The 20413-nt window shown below is 38.7% G+C and overlaps 2 protein-coding genes across 11 annotated transcripts in view; one reads left to right on the top strand and one right to left on the bottom strand.

Moving 5' to 3' along the window:
• LOC105563334 overlaps window positions 1-11219 on the top strand; it is a 255758-nt gene extending 244539 nt beyond the window's left edge. The window contains exons 12-16 of the mRNA XM_012014842.1: window positions 1077-1255; window positions 2212-2370; window positions 3641-3917; window positions 8891-9032; window positions 10405-11219. Coding sequence (XP_011870232.1) covers window positions 1077-1255; window positions 2212-2370; window positions 3641-3917; window positions 8891-9032; window positions 10405-10609 — 962 coding nt within the window. The 3' untranslated portion in view covers window positions 10610-11219. The remainder of the gene's footprint in view (window positions 1-1076; window positions 1256-2211; window positions 2371-3640; window positions 3918-8890; window positions 9033-10404) is intronic.
• A 3907-nt stretch (window positions 11220-15126) lies between these two features.
• The window catches only part of LOC105563305 (inositol 1,4,5-trisphosphate receptor), a 41646-nt gene continuing 36359 nt past the window's right edge, over window positions 15127-20413 (bottom strand). For all 10 annotated transcript variants that reach the window (XM_012014793.1, XM_012014798.1, XM_012014795.1 and 7 more), the window contains 17 exons: window positions 20123-20240; window positions 19814-20046; window positions 19598-19736; window positions 19153-19439; window positions 18570-19079; window positions 18339-18488; window positions 18067-18259; window positions 17872-17994; window positions 17617-17789; window positions 17346-17510; window positions 17083-17263; window positions 16897-16989; window positions 16664-16821; window positions 16435-16600; window positions 16191-16351; window positions 15961-16122; window positions 15127-15854 (listed from right to left, as the gene is read on the bottom strand). In XM_012014793.1, the coding sequence (XP_011870183.1) occupies window positions 15774-15854; window positions 15961-16122; window positions 16191-16351; window positions 16435-16600; window positions 16664-16821; window positions 16897-16989; window positions 17083-17263; window positions 17346-17510; window positions 17617-17789; window positions 17872-17994; window positions 18067-18259; window positions 18339-18488; window positions 18570-19079; window positions 19153-19439; window positions 19598-19736; window positions 19814-20046; window positions 20123-20240 (3093 nt within the window). In that variant the 3' untranslated portion in view covers window positions 15127-15773. The remainder of the gene's footprint in view (window positions 15855-15960; window positions 16123-16190; window positions 16352-16434; window positions 16601-16663; window positions 16822-16896; window positions 16990-17082; window positions 17264-17345; window positions 17511-17616; window positions 17790-17871; window positions 17995-18066; window positions 18260-18338; window positions 18489-18569; window positions 19080-19152; window positions 19440-19597; window positions 19737-19813; window positions 20047-20122; window positions 20241-20413) is intronic.

The following is a 20413-nucleotide window of genomic DNA, read 5'->3' as shown; positions in this document are numbered from 1 at the left end:
AGATCGAATAGATGCCAATACACATGCCAATACAAGAATTTACAATTCTGTAAAGCCAATTAAAAGATGTCCTTATATAAAAAATGTCGGTAAAACAGAGAGACTCCAGCATCCCCTTAAGGTGGCTCCCGCACGAAGGAGCGGTTAGTATGGGTGCTATGGTGGGGCCCCTTTAATTTTTATAAATTCGTATGACTTTTTTCATAAGAAGAAATGTCACTTAAGGTAGTTCTTGCCCAGCTTTTTTTTCAATGGCAATTGTGTGAACAAGGTATTGATCTGCGGTTTACTTTCGCTGTAATTATTTGCGCTATATTTTTTATATTTATATATTTAAAAAAATATAGTAATTTATGTATGTTTGCAGAATACTTGATAAGGGTCCAAATTCGGGACCGAAACGTTGTGGGTTTTTTTAAATAAAAACACTGGCCAGTGTAGGTCGTTTCAAAGAACTATCATTGGCTTTGTATTACTGGCGATAGGAAATCTATTTCTGAGTTATCGCAAAATGCCCTAGGAACGTCTTTAATGTCATTTCTTTACAATTTGGAGTCCTCAACTTCGTGTTAACACGTTTTTAAAACGCAAAATAACGTAAAATGACCCTCAACACGCAAACTGGCGCCCACATAACGTCAAAAATCGCAATTTTCCTTAGTAAACGTTTCTAATGCCAATGTTGTATTACTTGTATCAGAGAAAAGGGTTGAAAATTGTTCAAAATGAACTCTGCAGCCTAATATCTTCTTCTTGTTACTTTGATATCAATAATTTTGCTAGAGATTGTGAAATACCATTCAGTTCTTTTTGTTACTTCTCTTCTTTACATATACATCACAATTTTCCTTTAATTATCGATATCGTGCCTCTGCCGCGTTCCACCTAAGCTAACTTTGCTGATTTATTAAATTTCTAATAAATTTGTTGCACAAGAGAAATTACACTGAATTATAGAGAGTCTCGGGGTGCCATTTTACGCGTACAGATTAAATCTTAATTTTTGCAAAGCATAATTTGCGAGGTAATTTCTCTCTACATTTCCATGAGCGACGCATTTTCATCTGATGCTCCAGAACGTGAGGGTGGCACTCAGCAGCCGGCCAGCGTGTGCGACGTCGAATATTACGGGTTGACGTCGCCGGTGGAGGGCTCGGTGGTGCATCCGGAACCGCATCGGCTGTTCGCCATGGAAGGCCCGGTGAAGTGTAGGCAGCACTTTATACCGGCGCCAAACCAATCAGTGGTCATTACTGTGAGTTCCCCGACGAAATGTCTAATTTCTATCCTTCATTTAATCGACCGTCGGGGGAATTGAATTCTCGCAAATTCACTCTCGGTTTTTAGACGCGCCGTCGACGATTCTCGCGTGTTGAAATTTATTCGCGGAAAAGAGGGAAAGGAACCCCCTCGCGCAAACACCGTCGTCGGGTGTGCGGAGGGATTTTAGGTTTCTAAAACTTTCTATCTGTATTCGCGGCGCGAGCCTTTAATCTGCGCAGAAATAATATTCCGCGGGATCAGGCGCGGTCCCGAAGACAAGACCACGGGTTCCAGCAACTCCTGCGAGAACGATAAAGTGTAACAATTGAATTCCTGGTGGAAACATACCAGCTGTAATCCCGCGCTGAACGATATGAACGTCGCGTCCGTGTTGCGAATTCGTTGCGCACAACCGAGAAAATCGTGCAACCTTAATCCTTTACGTTGCACTTACATAAATCTTCTCTTCGTGATATCGATTACGCTCGCGTTGGTCTCTTTACTGCTAAAAGGGAAATATAGCGACTCTTTCAGGCCCATCCAAAAATTCAATATATATTCGACACAAAGACCTTAGCTTGACCTCATTGCTCCCAATTCAAAAATTATACGAGGCTAAACTGAGGCCAAAGTATTCGACTCGGGGACGCAAATCGCTTAAAATCAAATATTAATTTCAAGTGGCGATTTCTTAAATCTCAACGCGAGCGCGTGTAAAGAAATACGTGTTCCTTTTGCGTTTAACAATATATATTTCGAGGAAACTCGAATCGCTTCCGAGCAGTCGTGACACGTCAGCCTCGAGAGAAGCAGCGAACAAATTTTAATTGCGCGTACGTACGTCGATAATTAATTGTGTTTTCGCGATTCTTTTAGCTCCCCCTTCCTCCCTCCGCCCGTACGGATTTTTACTCGCACTTTTTGGAATGGCGATGCCTCTGTTTGCAGGTGAAGGGTAGCACGAAGCAGACGCCGAACAACCCGTGCGAGACCAAGTGCGGCGACAGCGGCTGCCACTGCGTCAGCAAGTCCCTGGAGAGTATGGACCACCTCCTGCTCGTCTCCGAGACCGGACACATTGTCACCTGTCTCTGCGGGAATTACCAGGTAAGCGCGAGCTGCGGAAAAACTTTATTCCGTGGCATCCGCCTCGAATGAGCGTCTCGGCGGAGCGCGGCCGCTCTTATGCCGCGCGCGCGCGCTTCCGCTCCTTGAATGCCGCGAGATAAAAGCTATCGTTATTACCGCAACTTTTATATCCTCCGCATTGTCACGCGAAAACGTCGGCAATGTCGTTAAAATATATCGCACGCTATATGCAATTTTACGCAAATGGCTCTCCATATTTATCATATCGTTTTACTCAGCGAGATGCTTCTCTTTTTTTCCCCATTTCAGAAGGAGAATTCATCACCGTGCCCGATTTTCTCGCAAATCTGAAACGCATTCTTTATTATCGGTGAACTAACCGTCGCGAGGTGAAGCTCGGTACGGGATTGTTAGCTGCGGGAAATTAATTCAATGTAACGTATACAATATTGTTAACGCATGAAATGTATACCAGTTTCATTAAACGTGATTTTATCATTTGCCACAACGTTGTATAATCAATGTGTGGGTAAAACTTTGAAATTTACTGTGCAATTATCTGCGTTGGTTCTAGTAAATTTAGCGTGCGATTATCACGAAGAATGTACCGCTGTAAAAATAAAAATGAAAAAAAAAGTGGCGCGCATTCGAAAACGCGTGTATCCCGCGGACTCTGACGATCTCCGAGTCTTACGTTCAGCGGGAAGTTCTCGACGCTAAATAATTTATTCGACGCGAAACCCGCACGCCACAATCTCGCGCGTACACCGCCCGACTGACCTGACTTTGACTCTATCCACACGATGATTATTAATAGACGTATTATCAGATTATACCTGATCGAGTGTAATCGTTATGGCGAGTCTATAAACTGTAATACGATTTCGACTCGTGGGATCATCATTTCATATTCAAATGCTCGTTATTCTGACACAATTGAGGCTATCACGCAAACAAGCTAAATCTGTGTAATTTAACTGTATAGGATTAAATTTGAAATCCACGATTGATAATTAAGCATACCGGCCTGGTTGTCAAAAAGTCATCGATATTTCTTCCTGCGATATTGCGACCAACTAAATTTATCTATCGTTTATTTATCAACGTTGCCGTGTACCGTTTGCATCTTGTCTCGGCTCTTTTTTTTCTGATCGACGACACTCGCGTTACTTTCGATTTCCCAACGGTTCTCGTAGTCTCTGCCCTTTTCTCTAAATTGCCCATCATTTTCCACGCCGTATCCCTCGGACCTCATTTCATCCGTCTAACGGGATCTATTATCGCGCAGGACTGGCTTCCGGTAGGCATTCGTAGCTGGACCCCGGTCTACATCGAGTGGTCGAGGTCGTCGAGGGCGGGCCTCAATTTCCACGCGGCCTACAAGTTTATCAATGACACTTACTGCGGCGATCACACAACGGCGGAGCCGGAAGGCGAGGTCAATGGCGGTGATCTGGCGAGCGCCGGGCTCAAGCTGAATCAGTATTACCAGCAGAAGTGTACCTGGATCCTGGACTCGCCGATCGACCGACAACTCATCATCGAAGTCAAGTCCACTCAGAGCCGTGAGTAGATTTGCATCGACATCTCTTCGCCCGCAAATTTACACCGACAGAACTTTCGTACTTTCACTTTCACGATATTCAAGATACGACGAGCACTCTAATTTAAAGCTCCAATTTAATAATAACGCGCAGAATTAGGTTTTACACGGTTTCGCGTAAGCGAAAAATACTCGTGGCGTCGCGACATAATTCTTATAATTATTTGTTTGCGAGCCGTGGTTTTATTGCAAATCAAAGAAATACAGTTATCCTTTGGAATTCGTTAGCCCCGCAGTTTTATACCCTGCAAGAAAAGCTGCGAGCAGTTTAATAGCACGAAAATGATTTATCTAGGAGTACCTATCTACGTCTCTCCAGAGAGCGTTCTTCGAGCGATTTATCTTCGAGCGGCATTAAAAGAAAACAAAAAGCAACTGCGTTCCGAAGCGGCGTATCTCTCGCGGATCTCGAGCATTAAGAATCCCGCGTTACTATAGTGCAATTAATTTTTTTGCCGTAACGAACCTGTTGATATCTCCGCCGAAATTGTTTCAACCTAACGATGTAGCTTCGTATGCACGTATTTTACAAGTAATTAACTTTCGAATCACATTTTTTTACTATACTTTACAAAAATCCATCATCGTGTTAATGCTTTCTTTATCGAAAAAAGCCCTCCAGAAAGTTTAAAAACATTAAAAGAAAGCAATTTTCAAGCTAAGACATCATGTCGCTTCGATGTTTCAATCAATTCTTGAATCTAATTTTATTATCTTGCGAAAATCCACTATCGTGTTAATGTTCTCTTGATCGAAAAGGGCTCTTTAGAAAATATTAAAAGGTCATTTTTAAGCTAAGGTATCACTTCGATATCTGATCACGAGATTATTATATTTATGACAACATTCTTTTCAAAAGTTGTTGTTATCCTTAACTGCGTTTCCCGCTATTGCCTTTAGCTCTTATTTCGGTAAGCACAAATTCTAGTCCGCGTCCCGCAATAAGATTCCATTCGCAGAATTCTATCCGCAAAATTCTATTTCGATCCCCGGTCGCGGGGCTCGAGAGAAAACAGAGATAGATCATCCTCCGCGCGACGCGCCCCGTCTCTGGCGACGACACGGCGAAATCTTCTCTCGATTGCTTTTCTTCCGAGACCGCCGGAATTTCTATCCGTGCCATTGGCTCCGCCGCCACCGCCGCCGCCGCCGTCGTCGTCGCCGTCGCCGTCGCCGCGGCGAACGAAAGGGTGAAAGTTGTGGAAGAATAAGTCGGGGGGGTGAGAGAACGTCGCGGCCCGGCCGACCGGAGAGACAGAGGAGCGCGGGCGTGAAACGAATGGCAGTGGGTCGCGAGATTAAAGAGACCATCGAATTTACCACGACAACGGAAGCTAAAGCTTCACCGTGTAGAAACCACGCCGCCGCCTCTCTTTCGCTCTTTCACCCCTGTCACCTCTCTCGCATCATTCTCCCTCTTTTTCGCCCTTTTCCGCCTTCTCGCCCTTCCTATTTCTGCGCTACGTAAATTGTCATCTTACGAGCACGACAAAGGCGACTGCCTATCGCTTATTCGAGCCTGGGAATATTACGATTGTTCCTCTCGATTGAAATGCAGAGAGGAATACGCCTTCCGATGTAATGACAGCCGGGCGAAGTCTACGTTTGTATTTTCGCGGTCGTGCGCAATCGTGTCCTCCGAAATTGACCGCTCAGGGCGACGTCCCATGGAGCGGAATACGCGGAAGCGGAATCAGCGGATCGCCAATCACAAGACCGTTTCGACGGAATTTTTGAAAGGGCTCTATCAGAATAATCTTGCGATTGGCGATCCGCTGATTCCGCTTCCGCGTATTCCGCTCCATGGGACGTCGCCCTCAGTGTTATCGGTCTTTTATCGCGCGGTATTATTTGATTATACTTCGAAACGATTTGTTTCTTCCAGCGGTATTTCCGCTCTCGATTTCAGTCCCGTCTTACCCCCCCCCCCCCCCCCCGAGACTCTTGTAACGGCGATCGATCATTGTAACGGGATGTACAGTAGTGGACAGAATAGTTGCAACACTTTTTTTTTAATGAGTTTACACTGTAAAAAAATTACATGTAAAATTACAATTGTTATAGTAGGTAATATTGGGACCATCTATTAAAGGTGTGTTACATACGTCAGTTTTACATCTTGTAGGCACGATTATTACCTCGTATAATAAATAAACTGCTTGTTTTTAGTTGTGTAAATTTTACAATTTTTTCTAATTTTTCATCCTGTATAAACAAGTATTTACACAACAAAGAGTAAAAGAAAATTGTTTTGTAAAAATATATAAATTTACATATTTCCGTTATTAATAGTGTAATCGCTATACTTATTATGTATGTAATTGTACATACTTTTTTTACAGTGTGGGAACGCACCTTTAGATTCAGGTTTACATTCCAAAATATTTTCTATGAGGAAACTTTTACTCGAGAAATAGATCGGAAACGCTCAAAATGGTTTCGGAATGGCCATCGAGCAAAATGCTCCTCGGAGAAGATTTTGGAACGTTAAATCTAAATGCAAGTTCCTTAACTCGTTAAAAAAGAAAGTGTCGCAACCATTCTGTCCGTCACTGTACATACACGTGATAGCACAATGAAGATTTATCTGTACCTTTGTACAGGGAAGAGGTATCATCTATAGAACGCGGAGACTATCTTCTGCAGTGTTTCAAGAAAATGGGGCTTTATTGGTCCACGAATATACACGGAAAAAAATCGTTGAAGCAACATCAGTATTAATAAATGAAAAACATCAGATTGTCTTAATGATCTGGATATTTAGTTCAATGCTTAAAATTAAAATCCATAGCAAATACAATTGAGTGAATTATTTATATTTGTGGCAGCCCGTGACGTTAATGTTTAATTCAAGCAACTTCATTTTTTTTAATTCAACAGCATTTCTTTCCATGTATGAAGGATGGAATATTGAGCTCGGTAGAGGAAGCTTCGATTTATACGGGCAGATTACGCGGATGAGATTCGATATGAAAGAAAAAAAATGTCCGTTCCATTCCGAGACGCACTCCCGATCTTCTTAAGTCTTGTGCCCACGATGTTAGAACTTGGTCCAAGTTCTAGTTCCGAGAAACGTGTAGCTAATCAGCTTGCAGCTTTTATGGAATAGCTGCAAGTTGATTGGCTACACATTTCGCGAAACTAAAACTTGGACCAAGTTCTAGCACCGTGGACGCAGGAGGCCTTTACGTCGCTTCGCGTCCTGGGCGCAATTACGACGCCGTGTATTTGTTCGCTAAGGGGAGCGCGGCAATAAGTAACGGCTGAATTATTAAATGAATTAATGAGGCTTCGTGCATTTCTATGGAACCGTTCGCTTTATGAACCGCCGCGAATCGAATTACCCCGGCGACGACACTCTCTCCGCAGCTTCGCCATAGAAACGTCTCGCTGTTCCTTCCATCTCCCCGTTTCTGCCTTCGCTTCGTAGCTTTTTCATTTTCTTCCTCCTCGCCACCTTGCAGAACATTATAAGTAGAGTCGGAATCGTAACCAAAGCCCGGCAAACGCCCGGCGCCGGAAATGGCTTTAATATACCTCTCAAGCTGCTGGTATCGCCGTGGTGTACCGCCATGCTCTCCCTCCCTTTCTTTTTTTCTTCCAGTTGCACTTCTCGCGAAATTTCACCTTTGAATGATGCATTTTCCGGCACGAGAAACCCCGCCAATGTTTACCGCACAGTCAACAAAAATGCCGGCAATAAACAGGACTATAATTAGCCTCCCTCACGCACGCATTATTGCTTTCCGCGGGATAAAAAAGGGGAGGGAAGTACACTCGCGTTAGTCGAATTATTAATTATTGCTCGCATTTAAATAACAAAATTAATTACCGAATTACTTCGAAACAACTCCGAGCTGAAATAAATTCAAGAGGGGTATTTAGCGGCCGAGTGCAGATTATAATTTAGAAGAGAGATTCTTCTTCGGCGAGAACAAGTTCAAGATTAATGACGGCGCGTCTTGCGGATGCTCTTTCTATTTATGCGTCGCATGGGGGCCCGTAATACCCGTAATATCCATGATTTATTTGAATATATTACATCCCCACAAACACACGTTCGCGTTGCAAGAACATATCTATATCATCGTGAGGTACTGGGGGTTAATTCTGTATCTTGCAACATAGTTAAAATGCTGAAGCCTAATGCTCTCCGCGTCTAGAAACATTCTACAGGGTGTCCCATTTTAACTTGGACAGTAAAAAAATATCTCAAGAACTAAGCTCAGCAAACAAAAATGTTTCAGACAAAAGTTATTTGATTTCGAGGGGGGCATAAGGTTACGTAAAGATCACCTTCAATTTTTTTAATGGAACTCCCTTATTGTTTATTATACTGACATATTCTACCAATTAATATGAACAACTTTTGTCTGAAACATTTTTATTTGCCTAATACTTTTTGAGATATTCAAGAGAAAATTTATAACTTTTTCAATGTTTAGCTTATGATTTCTCGATAACTGTTTGTCGGAGGGCAAAGTAGTACAGGACGTTTTTACTTGATTTGGTTTCAGGTATATGCTGTTGGAATAGTGCTTCAATTATTGAAAATTTGTGTGTTACAATACACAAAAATTTTTTTAATTTAAAAATGGGACACCCTTTTGTAGTCGACAAATACGTTTAAAAACTTTACGCGAGTGAATAAATTGTGCATTATACACTGTACAATCATCGACATTGTCGGCAAAATTTTTTCAGCGTTTCCATTTGTTTATATAAAATAGGATGCTTCTAGACGCAAAAAGGGCACACATTGTAGATAAGGCTTGAAAGTGAACGGTCTTGTCTCTTTTTCAAGGGGCCAGTTGGAAAGAGACAACTCACTTTTAACATTTTCCCCGTAGTGTAAGATACAGAATTGACCACCCGATGTATATTGCGAGTGCTGCAACGCCGTCGGCTCAATGCTACGTCTCTTCTACTTGACAGGGCCGTGCACGGCGTGGAACCTGACTATACACGAGTACAGGAGGGACGGCGACCCCGCCGGGCCCAGGCTGCACACGTTCTGCTCCAGGGACACGCACAAGAATTTCACCCTGCCGTGGAAGATGAATACCGCGGTGGTTAGGTGAGTTTCTTACCCCGGCGGCCGATTAACCCCGGCGAGAGTTCCGCCGCGATCTTGTCTATTAGCTACGTTTAACGACAGTTTCCGCGACAGTTCCGACGGCGGGAGATTATGGGCCACGTTCGGCTGAGGTATAACGGCGTTTTATCGGTGCTCGATCCTCCTCCGTGTGTACCGCGCGAAATCGCGGGGGTGGGATTGATGCCCGCGCGATCCGTTACTGTCGCCTCCGCGCGAAGAAATTGTCCGCTGATTAATAATCGGCCATCGTTCATACCTTACGACGGCAATCCCAGTTACAACCGCGGCACATTACTCCACCCTTGTTCCATAATCTGCGGTGTACGAAGAAAAATCTGCTTAACAGCAGCTTCCTCACTTCAGCGGTACTTTGCCGGTGACTCCGGCCGGTGACCGATCGGCGGTTGAGTCGCACAATGGCAGAGTAGTTTTTATCATTTTTATTGGTACTAAGAATAATAATCCTTTCCAAGTTACAACCTGAAAAGTTAAAAGAGAAGACTAGAAAGGGAGGAAATATCGCGCCACGTAAATGGCAAGACTGTGTATGAAATTCCATGATAAAGCTTTGGCAAGGATCAAACTTGCCTGTGAGAATGAAAAGGAAACTAAATCTTTGCAACTATAGAGCAGCATTCTTTAATGGACAATTTAAGTTTGTGGCAGTTGAAATGATCATAAGTCGCAATGAAGAAGAAATTTCAAGTTACCTAGCGTTTTGATTCTTGGACGTACAGATTTCACGTGTGAATCGCGCGAGATATGTCTTGCTGGTTAACCGAGCGCCGGTAGCACACATTCTCTTTTGAGCATTGTATTCTCATAAGTTCGCTAATATTTGTTTTATAATTTGCAAATATTTTGCTAATACTTTCTTTAATTATTATGTTGTACTTACGTACTCTTAATGTTAAATTACATAGGCCCGCGTATACATTATTATTATTATTTAATTTGTTGTTTTATATTGTATTAAAGGCCTGGGTTTGTAAGCAGTATTATTGCAAATATCTCGCCTCTTAAAGTGCAATTCTCTTTACTTTCGCTATATAATAATTTACTTCTCTCGCATTTGAAATTAAGTTATTATTATTGCCAATCATCTTCAATTTATAATATCTTGGATTAAATTTATGAACGAAGAAAAGGTACTTTGAAAAACATAGTAAATCTCTCTCTCTCTCTCTCTCTCTCTCTCTCTCTCTCTCTCTCTCTCTTTCTCTCTTCACGTCAATAGACATGAGCAGCTTTAAATAAAGCGCATAATATTCGTAAAAAGAAATAGATTGAGGTTTCAAGTTGACGGAGTGAGAGTATTATCGACACGGATAAAAATGCTTTCGTTTTTCAGGCTGCAGGCCCTCGGGAGGACCGCCCCTCAGTACACGATGAGATGGCGAAGCCAGACGGTGATCGCCAACACTCGCAAAAGCGGACCATCGCCAGCCCCGAACTGGCACGTAGTGGGCTCCTCGAGCAAGGCCGAGCCACGGTGGACGGGCCTCATCCTCGTCCTCGCGTTCGCGATCCTACTCGCGCGCCCGTTCGACTGTTGAGACTGTTAATCTCGCGTTAATGCACGCACGTTCCTGTTAATCGAAAATCCGCGGAAGCCCCACGTTACTGTCTCACGTGTACATAAACGGTGAGGACTCGCGTCGGTCCTCGTTTTACGTCGCTCGATGTAAAAGAATGTTTTAAGAAGACGGCACATCCCGGCACTTCCCCGATCGACGGTCGAGATTTCGCGGGCTGGCTCGTTAATCCCTCCCCGGCTGCGTGATTATCACGAGAGAAATATTTTAGGGCGCGAAAGAACGCGTTGCACGACGCAGGCGACAAATACCGAGGAAATTTTAACTGATCTCTGTTATATTTTTCAATAACAATGTACGATCCGGTCTTTTGCGCGTGAATGGAAAGTTAACGAGCCAGAGAGTTCAACGTTTTTCGATCGAATCGTATGCATATACATATTATACACACATACATGTACGTCGGAATTAAAGAGAGTGACGATCAGCACGTCTAATAAGCGATTAGCTCGCACAGCCGACTGTCACTCGATCTAAGGAAATGGATCTGTGAAGTCTTTAGATCGTCCACTCCTCATCCGATTAATTTGAAACTTTTTATATTCTCTATGCAAATAAATAATGAAAGTTGTTTCAAGATCTTTCATTGCTCTACTCCTCACATTTGATCGTTATTTAATTATACATCGCGATAAAACATTATTCTTCAACATATGTCCTATATTTGATAGATTTTCTACTTCTTTAATCTAATTCTTTACCTGTTAAACATTATTCTTCAATATTTTATTGTAGATTTCAATTATTTTTTGATAAATACTTTTTCATAAATTAGCTGCTTTTCCTAATCATCGTTTCTAATTATATTTTCACGATTTTCACAAATTTTCGTACTTTTCTTTCGGAGCAATATTAATGCCAGTGCGATGGCACGTGTATATATTATACATACCTATACAAAGCAGATTAACATGCAAGAACGCGATGCACGGATTTGAAGTAGCGAGAATCACACGAGTCACCTCTCTCACGCGAATGCCAAATTACACGTGTAAGAGATTACAGCAAACGGTAGCGACATTGTGTACATAGCTAGCGGCGTTGATAGAATTTGTACAGAACACGATTAATTGTCTGCCCCCCTAAGTCTACGGATTACTGTAAAGTAACGATAAGATAAGTAATCTTACGCGGCTCCGAAACGGACGGAAGAGAGAATGTATTTTAACGAACGAGCTTCGCGTGCCAGAAGACACTTCGCGATTTATTGTTATACGTTTTGTCAGCCGAGCGGAATGCCCTCATCCTGAAATTATCGTTCCATGTCTGATTCATCTTTCTCCCTCCCTCTCTCCCGCTCCCCTCTCTCGAAAGATCTTCAATTGAAGACTCACGTCAAACATCCGTTCTCCGAGTGTCTCACGGGGATGGGGCGCACCGATTCGCTGGCAAACTCGTGATTGATTATTACCGGAGTAAAAGAGGAACGGAAATAAAATGCTAGGTCGTAAATATTTAATGTACGCAATTCACCAAAATGCCAGCCAGTAGAACCAGATCGTGTACTTCGGTTGTACAACAGTGCGAGGATATTTCTACGATTTTCCACATTGATTTTATAATAAATCTACGGAGAGATCGTTGTTTTTTTACATCTGACTAAATATAACGCGTAATATAATGTAACGTGTTGGCCTAAGTATAATAATACTAGTCAATCTCATGCATTTTCTGAAAGGATCTTTGTATCCCAGATGCAACACAAAGAAATTTGTATTAAAATCCTGTGTGCGTATCCTGATCAATTCTAATTTTTATGGGCATTCTTTTAAAAATGGATACATATAGTTATATCGAGATTTAGCTGTCTTTCTATAATATTAAAGTTACGTTTTAAATTCTCAAAATAGCTTACGAATGTATTAATTCGTTTCAATTTATTCTTTCATCTTCTTTAAAGAAATAAATCTTGGGATAAATCAGAGCAAACTGATTATCGATATATATTATGATTTGCATCACAAATTTTGTCTGAAAACTTTAACATTTAGCGCAGAAAAAGGCATTCACACATTGCGATATGTTATGTTAATTCGTAAGATAAGCAAACTACGTCGAAGAACCCTCGTCAAAACAGATATGAAAGTCCGTACCTATTTAATTATCGCAGAATCGACTAACGCAATGAGATCGAAATCGAGGTACAGCAATATATAGTAATTTATATAAAAGGGAAACGTAGATGTGAAAGAAACGTTGAGAATTTAATCTCCTCCCCAGAAACGGAAATACGACAAGCGCCACACGTTCTTTGTGTTCATGCAATATTCTCACGTTACATTTGTAGAAATTGCGTTCAACATTATCACTGCGGATTTATACAATAGCTGGCTTTTCGTCTGAAAAGCATACCTTTTACACAAATGTACGACCTACAAGAAAAGAATACGTGTTACATGTACATGTACTAGCCGCGTATATACATAATATATATATAAGTCACAATAAATAGTCAATTGTTTCATATAAAGTCTAAATAAAGTAAAATAAAACACTAATTGTCCTTTTGTCTAGCTGCAGGTCAGCATTCATTACTGTAAGAAATCTTTTTAGGCGATTATATGTGATTTATTTTAAAAATTACCGGAAATAAAAAGCAGATAGGATATTAAATAACGAAGAACACGAAACATGAATAAAAATTGCAGTTATTTCAGTAGTTACTTCAGTACATCATTAGCGACAAAAGTAATTATAATTTTGAATATCTGGCTCAGTAAAAATATATTACATATTTTGCATTAATGTGTGGCATTCTACAATACATTATACCATTAGTTCTACTTTTATGACGTATTAACTTCATTTATACATCAGCAACTGCAATATCAAATATATTATATATATACTACGATAATGAAATATAATTTAAGTGAATAATATAATAAATGCAATTTTAATTTTTAGAAAAAAACCCCCAAAATATACAGATGATTAAGTTAACACATGTATATCATTGTCTCTTGCATCTCTTGTATCCTACATACAAATCTACTTTGAAATTAATTTTTCAATTGCGTTAATATCTGGTCGTTTCTAATCTCGTATGAAATTAACGAGAGGACACTACGCGCTTCGCCAATTTCGATAAAGCTTGCAGGAGACTTGTATAAATCCCATTCCTATTTTTTCCATTAAAATTTGCAATATACTGAAAATATATTATTAATGCACATAAAACTTATATGTTATTACATAAAATATCACGTAACATGTGCATGTGCACGTGCGTGTTCACGTTGCATACTGTTCTTGTCATGAAAATCTCGCGCGCGCGGTGCTAGCTGCGCTTACACTTGGTGCGAGACACTACCGTGTCTCGTGATACACGAACATTTTCTGCACTATTAATATATTAATTTGTGAGTGAATCTGTTACGAAAAATTATTACATCTCGAATATATAAGAATCACATAATGAATGTAACTTCATTAAAAAAGGACATAATTTATTCACATGTAAGTATGAACGCAATCTACATGCATAATATAGCTATATATGTAGATTATATAATAAAAACGACCGCACGAGATAGACATTAAAAGTAACACATATTTTAATAGATATGATTTAAAGATCTTAACAATATAAACTGGTATGTCTGAGATGAAAGAAAGAGAGGAAACATGAGGAGATCGATATACATACAATTAATAATATAATAAGGGATAAAAAGTAATTTGCTCTAAGTAACAGTTTCATTTTTCTAGATGATTACGATACCTAATAAAATATATACAATTGCATTAAATTCGATATTACATTAAAAACAAATAAAATGTATATATTATTATATATTCGCATATAGACACAAATCTCAAGTATTTTCAAAAGGAGTTAAATTTTAACTCCGTAATAACAGCACTGTGGCATGCAATGTTCAATTAATGCATCTATATCATGTTACAATAACACAACTTGATTAAAATTTATAATATGTCAACTATCGTTTATACATTAACAATCAATAGGACAACAACATTCTAAAATTCGCCCATCATCTGAAAATTTGAAAGATTTTTCCTATACATATTAGATAGAGTCCATTGATCCCTATTAATTACCGTGTTTTCGTTAATTATATTGGTGATATAGCTTTTGATTATCATCGTCTTCGTGAACACTGAACCAACGAGCTGATATCCCAAATGCATTTTAATTTTTCGCAATTATGCATATATCTTCCAACCGTATTTATAAATCATTAACAATGTATCAATCTAAATATTGTAGGATACCATTTCAACATTTTTTACGAAACTAAAATTTGAATGTTTTATTATTACGAAATTAAATATGTACTTTCACCAAAGTATACATGTTAAATAATCTTGCATGTTTTATCACATTTATACACAAAGTAGGAAAATAACCATAAAGAATGTGATACCAACGAAAAAAAATTATTCTGAACTATAAACGCGGATTCTCTAGAAATATGTATAATTAAATATATAACACAGAAAATCTGTAGATACAATTTTACAAATATATCTTTAGTCATATTTCTAGTTAAAAAAATATTTATTATATCAAAAGAAAATTCGCGTAACACAACCATAGCTTCAATAACGCAAAAGAGAATATAAAATTTATAACTGTTATAAAACACTGAAACTCTAATTAATATATCCATTTGTGTGGATACACATAAATATAACAATACTAAAACATAATATAGTGATCACATAAAAACGAGAATATTCTAAAAGATATTAGAATATTACCTTATAACATTTTAATAACTGGAAGATTTAAGTGATTTATCTGTTCTAATATGTCAATGGATACGGTTAATTTCTCTATATATGCATAACAATATTCGTACATTGACAGACAATGCAATTTACGGTATTCGAGTTCCTTGATAATCGATCGATAAATTGGGCCAAGAGCCTTTACAGTAAAAGGAGAGTGATAATCTTAATGCCCTAAGCGTATTTTACTTTCATTAAAATTAGGAACAAAACCGTAAAAATGCCTCGGGTTACCCATTCGATATATTCTCGTATCTTTAAATGCTTTTAGTTAAGAACACACGAATATTACGTATGTACTGTCTTGGAGTATCAAACTGAGATTCGTCCGAAATAAGAAAGAAAATATAAAATACATATCTTGAATTTATGTGGGTATATTATGCAATATTGCAGAAGCAGAATTCAGAAGGCCTAGCCGCTGTTTCTGCTTTCGTTGCTCCGTCATCTATGAGAAGAAAAAAATTATATAACTTAATATCATTTTTGATCGCTCAATTTATAGAATAATCCTGCTGATTTTCGAAGTAATTTGGAGAATTAGTGATTATTACCTGATCACGAAGCTCCGTAAGTTGCTGGGACAGACATTTAACTAACATTTGCGTGGATTCTAACTGTGACTGTAGACTCCTTAATTCCACTTGTTCTCCTTCACCTTCGTCCGCTGCTAATGACTTAGCTCGCAATCTCGGGAACCATTCCAGATTCCGATCCTGTGAAAGTACATAGAGCTTAAAGCTATAAGCATCGCCCAAATTTTTCAAGCTCTATGAACTATTACCTTGACCATGGCGTAAACGTATGATTCCGGGCCTGTGAATTCCGTCGGGTCCTTCACCTTCACCAAGACAATGAAATAGAGATAATGCCACATGTTATGCTCGTGTTTTGTATGTTCCTCAAAGGAAACGGTTTTGTTATCAAAAGCTGATCTGTTCAATCCTGTAATAAAAAAATTTTAACACAAGATCGTAAAATATTATTTTACGCTATATGCAAATTATAAGATAGAAGATTTCAATTACCACAAATAAAACAAGTATTTTTCAAAATCAATTCCTTTTGCTGTTTCTCCGATCTAAGATCCGCAAAGGTGTCAATAATCACACCGAAGATGAGATTCAGAACAATAATTATCACGACGAAGAAGAATAGTAAGTCGTATACGACTCTTGCAACAAACAGAGGTTCCTGGAATACAACAAAGTTTTTATGAGGTAAATTTACCACGGCTTCTAATATCTTCGTACTTACAACGCTGGAAGGTGCTCGTAGAATGTCTCCTATCCCACCACCATTTCTCAACCCCTGATTTAACGTGGTGACGATACACATCACTAGTGAATCGCACGTTCTTTCTTTCAATTCTCCGCCGATATTAATTATTTCGGGTTTACCCATTTGTTCGTTTGCTGTATTTATTAATTTATTTCAATATACTTTCACATTTAAATTTGAAAAATTATTTTATTGCAATATATACCTACCTTCGCTAGCATAACGTGATATAGTCTCCGTAGCAGTACAGTTTTCCTTGTCGCCAGCACTGCAAGTACCCGTAACTTTCTGCTCAATGGAAGCTACAAATTAAATAAGTTTTGAATCATTGGTTATACAGATGTACAGTTACATTGGTTAAGCATGTCTATGTAAAAGAAGAAGATCGATCTTACATATAATCTCTTCGTCCACAGGAACGAGGAAGTCGTCTTTGAAAAACATAAAACCGATAATGGAAAACATATAAACTAAAATCAAGGCTAGCACAGCCGTCAGTATAATAGATCTTCCATTTCGAGTTACGGATTTTATTACATTGAGCAAAGTCTCCTCGCGATAAACTACATCAAAGAGCTGAAAGGAATAACAATACATATTATAATTCCATTAAAAGTTTGTGAAAAGAATATTACAAGTCAGTCGCTCGGTTACTTACTAAAACTGAATAGAAAAATGGATGCATAAAAATTCCCAGAATGCAGAATGCTAAATACAATATATGGTACAAAAGTTCGATATTCGTTATTATTTGCTCTACGCTTCTAGTCAGGGTACCCTGATTGCCTATAATACTTATAAGATGTACACCTTTTAATGTAATCTGCAATATAAATATGATGCATAGAAATAATAGCAATATAGTGAAAGGGATATTTCACAATTAAAATACATTATTCGTTCGAGTCTTATACATATATATGCTTTACCGTAAGAAAACCGAGCAGCCACAATGTCGGTTCAGGACCTACAGAAAAAATCAATCGCAATATCGTTGACGCAACAAATGTACGTATACCGGACTCCCTTGGCAAAGTAATAACGATAGCAGCAGATGCAAGCATGACTGTCCAAATTAAAGCTGATAGATGATAACTGAGTTCTAAACGGGGCAAAAATATCATTCGTTATACTCTAAGATATAATATTTAAAGAGATTGAAACTTCATTATTAAGACACTTACTAGGCACAGAATCCACAAATGGATAGAAAAATGCTACAATAAGGTTTATAAGAACGGCACAATTGAACAGAATGTTACTCCACAATGACATATAACTGCTCATCCAGAACAACAGCGGTTGTCCTAAAGAGTTAAAAATAAGAATTAATACACAAATACGAAATCTATTTCAATTTATTTAATCAACAGACGTGCCTCTAAGCTTCTTTTGCCATTTCATTTCGTTAAACATGTCTTCCGTTCTCTCGAAGAAATCAGAAACTTTTGATCCTTGGTCATCTCGTTCTGTAGTGTTCAGTACCCGTATTTTTGTATCCACCGTTATAAGTTCACAGATTTCCGGTATCGGAAAGACAATTTGTTCAAGTGTTCTATCGTGTCTGACAATCTAAAGCATAAAAATACTGGTAAAGTACATTACCTTTTCAAAATAAACTCCACTTTTATTTATACAAAAGCTACAGCACCTCTATTTGAGCTGTATGAGACGCATAATATTCCAATGCCTTGTTAATTTTTGGATCCGCATTATTCTGTTCTGATGGCTTCAACATCACTGCCAATTCTTTGTTGTGTTGCGCCAATTGATGACACAAGATATAAATATTATGCCCAACCTGCGGGAAAGTACATACAATTAAAATAGATAAATTAAATTTACGCTTGTTAATTTTAATGTTAATATTATTGTTACATACTTCTTTGGGCGACACTCCTTCTTCTGCATTCGTCGAGGAGTCATCGATATCGCTGAAATCATCCAACGATTCCTGATGATAAGCCTTGCATGCTACATCTACAAGCTGCTTCGGATTCATGTTGTACATAATCCTTTCGGCATTCTCGCTGTCGCCTCTGCTCTCCATAATCGCCAATAATAATTTACTGGCATTATTCTTTAATTCCAGTACCAGATCCATTCTGCTCTTCCCCAGAGGATTGATGTCGTTCAGTATCAATGCCGTTATAATGTCTAAGCCATTAGACTCGTGTGTAGAGATGCAATTTTGATTATCATGACACGGTCCTTGACAGTATTCCGTCAACGTTTCCAAAGTTTGATTAATCAGCGTTACGTTGTATTCGTTGATGTAGAGGCCAAGAAGGCCCAATCCACCGGTGGTAGAGCCGCAAATGCAGTCCAAAAACATGAGTGTCTCCGACACGAGGTTGAAATTTGTTTTATTATTTTGATTTCTTAGGAAATTCTACGAAAAAAGATGATTATTAATATCGATGTGCATCGTAATGAAAATATGAATTCTGGTCAGATGATAGTACCTGTAACTCTCTATTGTGATTCTCACAGAGTAACTGCAAGAAACGCAGAATCGGTTGCATCACTAGGACTTTAGGACTCAATTGACCCTCTTCCTTCTCACCGCCAGACGAACTGTCGTTTTTGTTTCTGTCTGACTTTTCGCTTAAATCGTCTAATGCGTTATTTGCCGCGTCTTCGCCAGGTGCAAAACCATTGCGCATGTTTGCGTACGCTTGTGCGTTGGACGCTGCGACCTGATTCAATTCATCGTGCATCTCATCGGTTATTACCATTCCATTAGGCTTTCCTATATATGTATGACAAACGTTTAATAAATTTATTATCTACGCAAAATTATTTAGCACACTTACACATACACTTATCAAACAGAAATAAAACACCAATTAAATGAAAAATAATAGTTTAGTATGTATTTCCAGCGATAGCATTTAGTTTATTTAATACCTGATCCACGTTTACGCGACAACTTGTCTACATCTTTGCCCTCCTTATCCTCGTGCGCTTTCGCTGCCATGTCAGATGTATTTACTGTCACGGTAGATTTAATCTCTTGCTGAGAATCTTTCATTTTGTCATAAAACACCTATAAGGGAAATAATAATGCTGTGAGATATCAGAAAATATGTACGTGTATATTGTAAAATTGTAAGACCAACGTACCTTAAAAAATGATTGACTTAAATCGCCTCCCATTAATTTGTTAAATATACTCCTTTGTATAATAGGATTTCCACCCTCCAAGAGTGCGATGCCCAATTCCACGACTTCTACGAATATGCTTGGAGAATGTACACTCTTAATTACCAATTCTACCACTAAATCAGAAGCACCTTCGCGGTCGAGATGAGTTTGTACATCGTGCAATGTTCTACCAGCTCGGCTTAATATCTTCGCTGTAAATAATTATCAGTTAACTATTAAATATTCAAATAATAAAATCTAACACAGATAATAGACTGTACGACCTACCTCCTGGACCGTGGGTTATAGTCGCGCTACGAGATACTCCAATATCAACATTCTCTGGATTTTGTATAAAACTTTTGCCGAAGTAACGTGTTAAAAGATTATTTCTCAATGCGTCTCCCTGTGGAAAAAAAGGAATAGTTAATATCAGTATTATCATATATTTGAAATAGGACTGATGTACCAATACATAGTGCACAACATTAATTTAAAAAAAAGAGATCTAAAGTACAAATATCCTCTTCATATATTCACAAATAGTTCTATATTGCAAATAATATGTATGCACGGATT

Source organism: Vollenhovia emeryi, unplaced genomic scaffold (genome assembly GCF_000949405.1).
Source record: "Vollenhovia emeryi isolate VEMERY1.0 unplaced genomic scaffold, V.emery_V1.0 DF939178.1, whole genome shotgun sequence".
Taxonomy (NCBI): Eukaryota; Metazoa; Arthropoda; class Insecta; order Hymenoptera; family Formicidae; genus Vollenhovia; species Vollenhovia emeryi.
Note: the sequence above shows the minus strand (reverse complement) of the source record. Positions and strands in the feature narration are given on the sequence as shown.